The following is a 12,028-nucleotide window of genomic DNA, read 5'->3' on the forward strand; positions in this document are numbered from 1 at the left end:
CTTGGATATAATTTCTTCAAGTATTTTTTTCTTCCCTCCTTCTCCTTTGGAGATTTCAATTACTTGCCTGTTTGCCTACTTAATGTGCCATGGTTAACTGATGCTCCGTTTGACTCTTTCAAGTTTTTAAAAAATTTGTTAGGTAGAACCTGAGCAGCGTTTATTCTGTGGTTAATTTTTCCCTGTTACTGACCCAAGATCTTTCTTAGTACTCTAAACAATATCTGGTGAATCATGAGGTTTTCCACTCTGATTATTGAGAGCAAACACTACTCCTGACCCTGTGTGATCTCTGGGCACTGTTCTCTAATCCTTTTCAGTGGTTCTTTTCTAGGCCTTGCATAGTTTCCTCATACGCATTCACTGATCAGAACTCAGTTGAATACTGGAGGAGAACCCTCTGCAGATCCCGGGAACAGATCTCTCCCCTCTGGTGCTCTGCATTGTGAACTCTAGTCACCTTGGCTTTCCTGAAGTCCAAGCTCTGTCTTTTCAACTCAGGAAATCTACTGGCCCCACCTTAATGCCTCTTTCCTGCACTGTGGCCTGGAAACCCCCTCAATGCAGTAAGTTGGGGCAATCATAGAGCTCATCTCATTGGTTTCCTATTTCTCAAGGATCACTGTCCTTTGTTGCCTGATGCCCAATTTCTTAAGAGCCATATACTATTTGTTCTGGATTTTTAGTTGCTTCAAGCGAGAGGATAAACCTGGTCTCTGTTACTCCATCTTGACCTGATTTTGGAAGCCGAAATCAAATGCATGTATTTTAAAAACAGTTTATTGAGACAAAATTCACATACTATACAATTTTCCCATTTAAAGAGTATGGTTCAGGGCTTCCCTGGTGGCGCAGTGGTTAAGAATCCGCCTGCCAATGCAGGGGACACGGGTTTGAGCCCTGGTCCAGGAAGATCCCACAGGCCGCGGAGCAACTACGCCTGTGTGCCACAGCTACTGAGCCTGCGCTCTAGAGCCCACGAGCCACAACTACTGAAGCCCGCGTGCCACAACTACTGAAGCCCATGCACCTAGAACCCATGCTCTGCAACAAGAGAAGCCACCGCAATGAGAAGCCTGAACACCGCAACGAAGAGTAGCCCCTGCTCGCTGCAACTAGAGAGAAAGCCTGGGTGCAGCAACAAAGACCCAACGCAGCCAAAAATGAAAATTAATTAATTTTTTTAAAAAAGAGTATGGTTCAATGGTTTTTAGTATATTTACAGGGTTGTACAACCGTCACTGCAATCAACTTTAGAACATTTTCATCAGCCCAAAGAGGAACCCCACACCTCTACTCACCACCCCCATCTTCCCATCCCCCTCCAGCCCTAGTCAGTCACTAATCGGCACTTCCCTGGTGGTGTTGTGGTTAAGACTCCGAGCTCCCAATGCGGGAGGCCCGGGTTCAATCCCTGGTCAGGGAACTAGATCCCACATGCATGAGCAACTAAGAGTTCATATGCCACAACTAAGGAGCCCATGAGCCGCAACTAAGGAGCACACCTCCCGCAACTAAGACCCGGCACAACCAAATAAATAAATAAATATTTTTTAAAAATCACTACTCTACTCTCTGTCTCTATAGATTTTCCTATTCTGGACATTTCATATAAATGGAATCCTACAGTATATGGTTCTTTGTGACTGGTGCCTTTTACTTAGCATAATGTTTTTAAGCTTTGTCATTATTGTAGCATTTATCAGTACTACCTTCTTTTTATGACCAAATAATATTCCATGATATGTATAGACACAATTTATTCAGCCATTTAATGGTTGATGGGCATTTGGATTGTTTCCACTTTGGCTATTATGAATAATGATGCCATGAACATTTGCATATAAGTTTTTGGATATATGTTTTCATTTCTCTTAGGTATATACCTAAGAGTGGAAATGCTGGGTATGGTAACTCCATGTATCACATTTTGAGGAACTGACATTGTTTTCTATTGCAGCTGCATCATCTTACATTTCTTTCAGGAGTGTTATGAGGGTTTCAAATTTTTTCGCATCTTTGCCAACTCTTGCTATCATTTATCTTTTTTGTTACAGCCATCCTAGTAGATGGGAAGTGGTATCTTGCTGTGATTTTTTTTTTTTTGGTATATAATTTGCAAATATTTTCTCCCATTCTGTGGATTGTCTTTTCACTTTGTTGATGGTGTCCTCTGAATCAAAACATTTTAGTTTTTATACAGTCTAGTTTATCTGCATGTATTTTTCTTTTTTTCCTTGGCCATGCCATGCAGCTTGCAGGATCTCAGTTCCCCAGCTGGGGACTGAACCTGGGGCCATGGCGGTGAAAGCATCAAATCCTAACCACTAGACCACCAAGGAACTCCCTACCTGCATATGTTTTTTTAAAGGAAACTTTATAACAATACCTCAAATGGAAAACCAGTATCAGTGATTTGTCATAAACAGAAGATGACTGTAAAAATAAATCCTTTTATAAATCTATTTAATAAAGAGAAGGCAAATGTAAAAACAAATCTATGTATAAATAAAACTAAAACTTTGTTTATAGGCTGGCTCAAAGCATTTTGCTGTGGTGCGGGGGTCTTACTTTGGGAAACACCATTATGCCCTGCACCTGCCTGGCTTACTCATTGATTATCTTTGGGCACCAGTTTCTTCATCAACAAAAAAAGAGTACCTTTTTTAAGCCATAGAAACATTTTTTTCCAGCTAATTTTTTCTTTTTTTTGCAAACCTGTTTATAAAACAGATAAAATAGAGCTGTCTGGTTGAAATGGAGACTGGGAGGCAGGGTGTCTGATGTTCCCCTCTCCAATCTCCCTCACCTGCCCTATGGTACCTCCAAGGTTTCCAGAGCTCTAAGGAACCCAGTTTAAAAACCAGGGGATCCCAAACTGTTGTTCAGGAACATGGCCGGCTACATCAGAATCCCCTGGTGGCTAACTAAAAACATTAACTAAAGGGAAAAGAATTTCAATAAGAATAGATACATGTATATGTTTAACTGAATCACTTTGCTGTACACCTGAAACTATCATAGCATTGTTAATCAACTATACTCCAATATAAAATAAAAAGTTAAAAAAAATATTGATTCCTGGACCTCAATTCAGACTGCTGAATCAGACTCCAGGGGTGGTCCCCTGCGGCTGTATGTCTCACGCATGCTCCAGGTGATCTGATAGGAGGCACTGATATGGGTCCTCCCTGCTTGAATGGGCTGGGATATCTGAATTTAGGAAACTGTTGATTCCTGTCCTCAGGTATCATAGGCACCTGTTTTAACTGGAGCAGAGAATCAGGTGGGAACTGACAAAACGCCACAAAGATGGCACAAAGATGCCTCTGAAGCCACCCAGCAACACCTGCTCCGGGGCTCCCAGGAGGCAGGCAAGTAACATGTGCTCTCCATGGCCCAGGAGCCCTCTGGTGCGACAAGGACAAAGGACCTCCCCACCCAGCACTGGCTGTGACCCCGCAGCTGACTCAGCGGCCCTCTGCCAATGTGCCTGCCCACCCCCATACTCCCCTGGGGCCTCACTTACCTCTTAAACCAGAGGTTCGGGCCGGGATGCCCCAGAGGCTTGACACACCTCAGCAGCTTTGGCCCCAGCAGCCTCTTCAGCAGGCTGTGGGCCAGGAAGACGAGGTCCACACGGGTGAGGACACCTCACCACACAGGTGAGGGCCCTCTGGAAATCCAGGAGGCAGGCCATCAGCAGGAAGGCAGCAAATGCTGGGAGTAGGTGGAGGATGAAACAGAGACGGGGTCATCCATAATGACACTGGCGTCTGCAGGACCCCGCAGCCCTATCCTCCAGCTCCACCTTACTCCAGCCAGAGCTCTCTGAGCCTTAGTTTCTTCGTCTGGAAATGAGCACCATTGTCTCTATTTTGTCAGAGGGTCATTATGAAGTTAATTGACAGAATGTGTGTAAAAGGGCTTTGCAAACTATAAAGTGCTGACCGAAGTGCTGAGGGAGATGTTTAAGGAGGAGGCAAGACAGCATGAATCTCTGAGCATCAACGGAGCACCTGCTATGTTCCAGAGCCACACTAGGTTCCGAGGAGGACAGAGATGGATAAGTCAGTGGCTCCAGGAAGGCATTCACTTGTGTGTCAGGATCCCGTTCTGAATATTCATCAGTGACCATTTTTCTTCCTGGAATTTCCTTTTCCCCCTTTGCCCTTCTCCCCATTTGAGCTGCTAGGCCAGTCTGTGCTATATCTCAAGAGAGGAATATGATAGCAGAGGGGAACTATCTCTCCCTGGCTTATGAATTTCAAGAGCCAGAGCCCTTGAAGAATGGAAAGGACTTATAACATTTCCATTGGATAAAAAATGTAGGATGGGACATTTTGAGTAAGCGTAATCCCTCCCCCTCCCCCTCTGCTGCCAAACTAGTTAGAGGATACCCGTGGGTCCCAGAGAAGAGAACTCTGAGCCAGGGGAGGTGGCAAAGGCCCAGGCATATTTGTGGCATTGCAAGCAAAGGCGTCCTGCCCCAGGGAGGCAGCAAAATGTCACGGAGAGGAAAACGCGTGGAATGCATGGGCAGGCAGAAGGCTTCTAAGGTTCCGCACACCTCAGCAGGCACCGAAGGAGAGGAAATGATCTCTGTGAGTGGCCCAGACAGAAAGGAGACCAGAACAGGCCCACGATGGAGATGGGGGTGTCTCCACGGCTACTTGCAGCGGCAGAGAACCCAGGACCAGTTGGGGAAGTGGACAGGTTAGCAGACCCTTGAGAACTGATCGTGGATAATCACCCCCAGGGACTCCTGAAGAAAGAGGTGAAGGCATATTCCACACTGACATACGTTCAGTTCCTATCCCTCACTTGGAACAATGAAATTGAAATAGAAACTTTATTTTCCATAAGTCAAGTTATGAAAAATAAAGTTGCTTTTCTCTGACGCAGAAGTTTGTGGGCTGGGACACCTGTATGGGGGTTAGTTAGAAGCACACAGGTGAGGCTCTGCAGGGCAGCGCCAGGGATGCAGGCATAGGGCTGTGGGAAGTCAAAGGAGGGGGAGCTGGTGGGAGACAGGCACCAAGGTCAGCACGATTTATAGCACTGCCAGAATTACTCCTCACACCCATTTCACGGGTCAGTACTGTGGTGATCCCCATTTAGAGATGAGAAGTGAAGTGACTCACACAGGGAGGAAATTGGACTGGAATTCCAACCTGGGTCTGTCTGCGGCCAGCAGGGACCAGCACATCGTGTAGGAGAGAGGGCTGTGTGGACAAGTCCTCCAGGGCAGGACACGGGAGAAACATGTATTAGGAAGTATTTTCATCCTTCTAGGATCCATTCACCTCTCCAGTGATAGGATTTTCTGTTCCTTTTGGGCACCCCTCCCTACTCTTAGACCATGTGGTCCCGCGGTGTCTGACCCACTTCAGGGGGGGGAGACCACAGCATCCCCTGGGCCCAGGGATGGGCACATGACCCGAGCTAGGCCCATCAAAGGCCTCCAGGGACTTGGCTGGAAATATGGGCAAGAGGTACACTCTTCTGAGATTGGGGACGCTGAGGCCCTCCCTGTCAGTCAGCCATGGAGAAAGCCCACCTAAGGCGAGGAAGCCATTGCTATGGCTCAGACTAAGTGCTGAGAGCATGAGCTTCATTTCTCTACCACACCTACTTCAGAAAGTACGTGAAGAGCCTTGCCATAGAAGACGTGATACACCAAAGATATCAAAGAGCTGGAGGGAATCAAAATCCCGAACATGGAGAAAGTAAGGGAGAATTTAATGACTGAGACTGAGTTCCTGACAGCCAAGACAAAAGTGGAAATAGGATATGGTAGGTCATTTCCATTATCTGCTAGAAGGAATGCAATCATTTCTTCAAGAGAAACAAATCTGAGTCTGAGTGAAGGTGGACACAAGGGGAACCAAGACGGCCCTGCTCAGCTCCTGCCAAAGGAAGACTTCACGGTGTCCGACACCTCGAGGAGGAAGCTGCCAGGGCCATGAACCAGCCCCAGCGCAGCAGGGCATCCTGCTTTTGATTTCATCATGAAGACTGGGGCCCCTGCTGTCATGCCTCCATGTCCTCTCCCCTGTGTAGTCCCCACGAAGGCCTCTGCATCCACACCCACCTCCCCTGTCCATCTCCCACCTGCCAAGCCAAATCGAGCCTCCAGCTGTGAGGACCCGCCTCTCCGCCTGGGCCCTGGACCCCTCCTTCCCCGTGCCCAGGGGACCTTGCTCCACCGGTCATCTCCACCTCCTCGCTCTTCCCCTTTTTCTACAAACTCCCTGCCTCAGCTCAGAAACACAGTCAAAGTGTCTCCCTTCACAAACACACCCCCTTCCTTGACACTGCCACAGCCTTCCTTTAATATTCCCACCCAGTTCTCATTAAAAAATTTCTCACAAGAGCTGTCTAGACTTACTGTCTACACTGCCTCTCCTCCTGTTCTCCATCCAGCTTTTGCAAGTCCACCCTAAGTCACCATGACTTCCTTGTCCCTAAATCCCACGGACACTGCTCCATCCTTGGCCCGCTGGTCCCCTTACCGCAGAGATGCTGGTGATCTTCCCCTCCTTCTTGAAACCCTTTGCTCCCTGGGCTTCTGCACCGACTCTGCTCCTGGTGTCCTGCTGCTGCCCCCACCTGCACGCCTTCTCAGGCTGTCTCAGGACTCCTCTCCCTCTCTAATTCCTTCCGTGTGGCCAGTCCCCAGGTTTCCATCCACGAACCACCGCTCAATTTGTTCTCCACGCACCCCTGGGAAACCTCTTCTCCTCCTGGAGGGCCTGGCAGCGGTTACCTCCAACACACTGTCCGAAACAACTCGCCATCCCCCTCCCTGCTGAGATCCCCTCCTCCACCCCTGTTCCCTAGCTCTGGTGGGCAGTATCACCCAGCCCCGTGGTCCAAGCAGAACCCTGAGGCATCCTGGATTCCAGGGCCTCCTTCATCCTGCACAGGTGATCAGCTCCCAAGTCTGGCTGGTGTGGCTTCTCGAAGATTTCTCAGATCCGCCCCCTTCCATCCTCCAGCACTTCATCTTCTCCCATCTGGAACGTGGTCCTGAACATCTCCTTCTCCTGTCTTTCCCGCCTGCCTCTTCTGGGTTTCCACAATGTGAATCCAAACTTGACACTTCCCGGTTTAAATCCTTCAATGGCTCTCTCTGGCCTTGGAGGTAAAATCCAAGTTTCTCCAACTCCCTCCCAATACCTGGCCCCTTCTCATCCCTCCAGCCTCATCCTCTGGCACTCCCGGTCTAGAACTTTACCCTCCAGCCACACTTGAATGTTTATCAGCTGCCTGCCCACATACTGCAGGTTTTCACCTTTGCTTGTGTGTTCCTCTGCCTTCTCACTCCTATTGTCCTTCCCCTTTTACCTGGTTAACTCCTGTTCAATCTGTGAGACTGGAATGTTACCTCCTCCTGGAAGTCCTCCCTGATCACCCCCACATCCTTCCTTGGTGCTCCCAGATGGCTCTCGGCATCATGTGGAAATATTTGTTCCCCTCTCCCTTACTGATCAGAGAGTACCTTGGGAACAAGATCTGGTCTGGTTCAATTCTCATTCCCCAGCTTCTGGAACAAGAGCTGGCCCTGAGTTGGTGCTCAACAAACCTTTGTTGAGTTATTGGGTAAGTGAATGACCCTGCCCTGAGACATGGATGGCTGGGGTGGAGGTGGCTGAAACCTGGGTGGTGGGAGCCATGGGGCTAAGCAGGAGTGTCTGTCTCCCTGGTGGGGCTGGGCCCCAAGCTCACCAGTACATAGCAGGCCTGTGCAGGTCCACCGAAGCAGCTGTGCGTGCTCCCTGCAGAAGCGTCTCACCCTCAGGGCTGGCTGCAGGCTCCTCTTGGGGAGAAGACCAGCAGGGTCTATGAGTGGCGCCCCTGACTCCCACCCCTGTGGGGATTCTCAACACCTCCAGGTAGAAGCCACTCAGGTACGTCCCCAGTAAAATGGCAACATGGGGCGAGCCAGGCACTGGCCTTGACATCCCACAGGGTTACAGGGCAACCCTTGCCCAGAGCAAACTAAGGAATGGCTCAGGCCGTCCGCTCCTTCCGGCCTCTGTCTGTACCAGCTGTGTCTCAGCCTGGAGGAGCACCACTACCCCGGTGATAATCCTGCCTCCAGGGTTTGGGAAGGAACCAACTGAGACAATAAGGAAGAACCTTATCAACATACAGAAATGCACAAACCACGATGGCTGCCTCCCCTCCCCTGTCCCATTTCCAGCTGTCTGAGGAGCCATGTGGGGAGGCGCCCAGCTCTGCATTTACTCCTGTGGGACATTATCCTCTGAGTCAACAGCACCTCCCAGAGAGAGGAAGTGTGAACAGTCCACTGGCAGCTGTCACACAGCCCCACTGTCTTCTGGACCCGGTGCAAATGCCAATTCTTGTCGGGTCACTTGGTCACTTGTCTGTCCCTGGAGGAAAGGCTGGTACCTGAATATCTCTGAGGTCTCCCTGGCTGAGCACGTAGGAGATGCTCACTCACACTCATTCAGCCACCAGTCACTTTTTAAAGGAAACTCTCTCCCCTCTCTCTGTCCCCACTGCCCACCTCCTAAGTAAGGCATTTTTCCTCAATCTCATCCCAAGGCAGACAGATGGAATCCGCAACCCCACCTGGCTCAATGCTTGAGACCGAGCAGGACCCTAAGGGCCTTCTGGGCACAGAAGCCTATGTCCCCCGTTTCTTGTTTGTAGGGAACAGACTCCAGCCTCCATGACCTTCCCTGAGTCCCAAAGGGCAGATTCAAACAGTTGTTAATCAGGGAAGGGAAGGGATGCAGAGACAAGGGAGGAACAGCCAAGAAACAATAGTGCAGCCTTGGGGCAGGGTCCTGGGTCCCCTTCAAGGGAAACACATAACAATATCTTTGAGCTCTTTACAGAACTAAAACCCAACAGATGGGAAATGTCAGCGTTCTTCATTCCAGGAAAGATCACCTGAGCCCAGATTAAAGGAACCAGAGAAGCTCATCAAGAAGATTACCTGAGGGCTTCCCTGGTGGCGTAGTGGTTGCGAGTCCGCCTGCTGATGCAGGGGACGCGGGTTCGTGCCCTGGTCCGGGAGGATCCCACATGCCGCGGAGCGGCTGGGCCCGTGAACCATGGCCGCTGAGCCTGCGCGTCCGGAACCTGTGCTCCACAACGGGAGAGGCCGCAGCAGTGAGAGGCCCGCGTACCGCAAAAAAAAAAAAGATTACCTGAAACAAAAGTAAAGGGGTGCAGGCCCTGCACACACCCTAGTCTTGTCAGCCACCCCACCCTTGAACCATTGCTATAAAACTCCTCACCAAATGCTCCTGGGTAGGGACACACAGTTTTCGAGGGCGAGAGCTGGCTGTGTCTCCCTTTGCCTGGCAAAGTAATAAAGCTATGCTTTTCTACTTCACCCAAAACTCTGTCTCCGAGATTCGATTTGGCACTGGTGCGCAGAAGCCAAGTTTTGGGCAACACGCTCTCATCAGCTCAGGATCTGGTCAGTCAGGAACCCCCCACCCCCAGTAGGCCTGGGTGTCAGGAGGCCAAGCTCTAGGTTCGATTTGCTGCCTGTGTGACCTGGGTCCATCTCTCTCCCTCTCTGGGCTTCAGCCTCCCCATGTGAAAGGAGGGGCCTGGCCCAGTCTAGGGGTTTTCAAACTAAGCTTCAAGGTTCCCTGAGGTGTCCCAGAGACCGAATGGGGTAGAAGGCAGATGGGGAGTAAAGAGGGGACCAGGCTGGTTCAGGGACCCCATCCAACTTCAACCAGAGCAGCTCCTCAGTATAAATTGGGGTCCCCCATGGGATTTTCATTCTGGCCGCTTCAAAGCAGATTGGGAACCTCTGGCCTGGCTCACCTCTGAGGCCAAGGTCAGCAGGACTCATCTGTTGGCTAAAACACGTTTACTCCTTTCTTCAGCAAAGGTCCAGTGAGCCCCTTCCCTGTCAGGAGGCCAGGTTCCCCACAGGGGCCTCCTCCCCGGGCCAGCCCACATCCTTCCTGGAGACGACCTACCACCCTGAGGAGGGCTCGGGGCCAGCCTTGCTCCCGCTGTCCCTGACTTCTGCAGGGCTTGAGTCACTGTGCCAGGGTCCCGGCCTTCCTCCTAAAGCCACCAGAGATGGACCGGAGTGTGCCTCCCGCCTCACGCGAGAATTAGAGCTGGGGGCCTGGAGTGCGGAGAGACCCAGGCTGCCACCAGTGTGCCCACAGTCGCCTCGGGAGTGGACTGGGGACTTATCCTTTAATTTCTTATTTTTTCGGCTGTGCGGCGAGGCATGTGGGATCCTAGTTCCCCAACCAAGGATCGAACCCACGCCCCCCTCACCACCACCCCCCCCCCCCACAGTGGAAGCACAGAGTCTTAACCACTGGATGGCCAGGGAAGTACCTTCCTCCTTATCATTCAGATCACAGCTGAAATGTCACTTCCTGGGTGAGCCCCTCCCTGACCTTTCTGACGAGGGCAGGCTCTACTGGCATATGATAGGTGTGCACAGATGTTTAATGAGTGATTAAGGGGGCTGCTCTGTGTGGAGGAGGTCAACACACTGCGGGGGTCATAAGTGTTCAAGCAAAGAGGTGAGGAGGAGGTGGGGGCGGGAGGAAGATGATGAACAAAGGCCCCTCTCACCAGGCGGGGCCAAACCAGCATGGGGGAGGGGACAGGCCAGGCTTTCCAACAGCTCAGCCCCCATGTTCTCCAAACCACCAGCCGCTGATGTGAGAGAGCTGGCCTCTCTTAGGCTCGGTGTGTCGTCCTCCGTGCACCAGACCTTGCAGCTGAAAGACAAAGTCAGGGCCCAAAGCTGAAAGGGGAGGCTAGGCAGGACCCAGATGAGCGGCTGGGCGAAGGGCAGAGGATGGAAGGGAGGAGGCGGGGAGCGGGGAGCTGTGGCCTGGCATAGCCTCTCCCGTCCCAGAGCTCAACCCTCATTGTGCCAGGGGCCCCAGTGACAGAGGAAGGCCCCCGCTCCCTGCACTCCTGAACCTGTGAGAGGCAAGTCCTTGTAAATCTGGGAGGTCAGGCAGAAACAGGGCAAGGCCTGCCCACTTCAAAGAGAAGGAAAGGAAGGAATTGTGTATAGCATGTGTATGTATCTGAAAGGCTTTTTTCTGAAGACAGGTCTTAGCTTTCATCACTCACCGCAACAGGTTAAAACCATTGCCATTAAGTGATATTTTCATTGTATTACACTCTCTCATCTCTGAAAGATGGAGAGACAATATCCTGAAGACAACATTCCAGTCCCTGGATCCAACTATGCCTGAAACCAGTACTACCCCTGGGCTTTTCAATTACAGGAGCCAATATAGTCCTTTTTTTTTTTCTTTTTCTTTCTTTCTTTTTTTTTCTTTGCTGAAGCTCAGTACATAGGCCTAAACTCATCTGTAAATAAGAGCCCTAACGACGACTCCATCTCTCTTCACTCCTGTCCCCCCTCTTTTTCTTCCCCTTAGGTAGCACCCTACCTTGCCCAAGCACCAGACTGGCTAAGCTCACATACCCAGGAGCACACATGCAAGGGCACACATGAGCAAGCCCACGTAGGGAAGTACTCACACAGGCAGAGCCTGGGAAAGCCCAGCCACCCATGCACATACGCAAACACAGACACACAGCTGCACGGAGAGGGGCAGGCTCTTCTTCCTACTCACATATTTGTGGTCAACAAGTCCCTCTCAGGGAGATGGAAGCGTGTTTCCACGGGGACGGGCTGGATCCAACCTGCTTGCGTTTTGGCCTGTCTTCTCATCTCAGTGGAAATTCCTGGGCAGAGTCCAGAGTTGGAGTTGGCTGGGCCTCCCACCTGGCTTTGTCCAGCACGGTCTCCAGAGCCCAGGGCCACGGCCGGGGCAGGGACCCTGGCCTCTCTCAGGGAAAAGAGGAAACGGGGCAAGTGGGCCTCACTCTAGGCCTGGCCTGCGGAGCTCCTGCCTCATAACTGAATCTGCCTTCCTCCTCAATAACGCCTTCCTCTCCACTCTTTCCTGCTCCCAAACAGGCCCACCTCTTCCAGGAAGCTCAGCTTTATTACTCTCTCTCCCCATATCCCCTCCTG

At 51.0% G+C, this 12,028-nt stretch overlaps 1 protein-coding gene across 1 annotated transcript in view; it reads right to left on the bottom strand.

Annotated features, from left to right (window-relative positions):
- The window catches only part of SLC28A1 (solute carrier family 28 member 1), a 45,020-nt gene extending 33,298 nt beyond the window's left edge, over positions 1-11,722 (bottom strand). The window contains 7 exon segments of the mRNA XM_060002535.1: positions 3,530-3,651; positions 3,653-3,720; positions 7,732-7,822; positions 9,977-10,048; positions 10,051-10,071; positions 10,637-10,748; positions 11,625-11,722. Of these exon segments, the coding sequence (XP_059858518.1) occupies positions 3,530-3,651; positions 3,653-3,720; positions 7,732-7,822; positions 9,977-10,048; positions 10,051-10,071; positions 10,637-10,748; positions 11,625-11,722 (584 nt within the window).
- Between the last annotated feature and the right edge of the window lie 306 nt (positions 11,723-12,028).

The sequence above is a fragment of the Delphinus delphis genome, chromosome 2, assembly GCF_949987515.2.
Source record: "Delphinus delphis chromosome 2, mDelDel1.2, whole genome shotgun sequence".
NCBI lineage: Eukaryota > Metazoa > Chordata > Mammalia > Artiodactyla > Delphinidae > Delphinus > Delphinus delphis.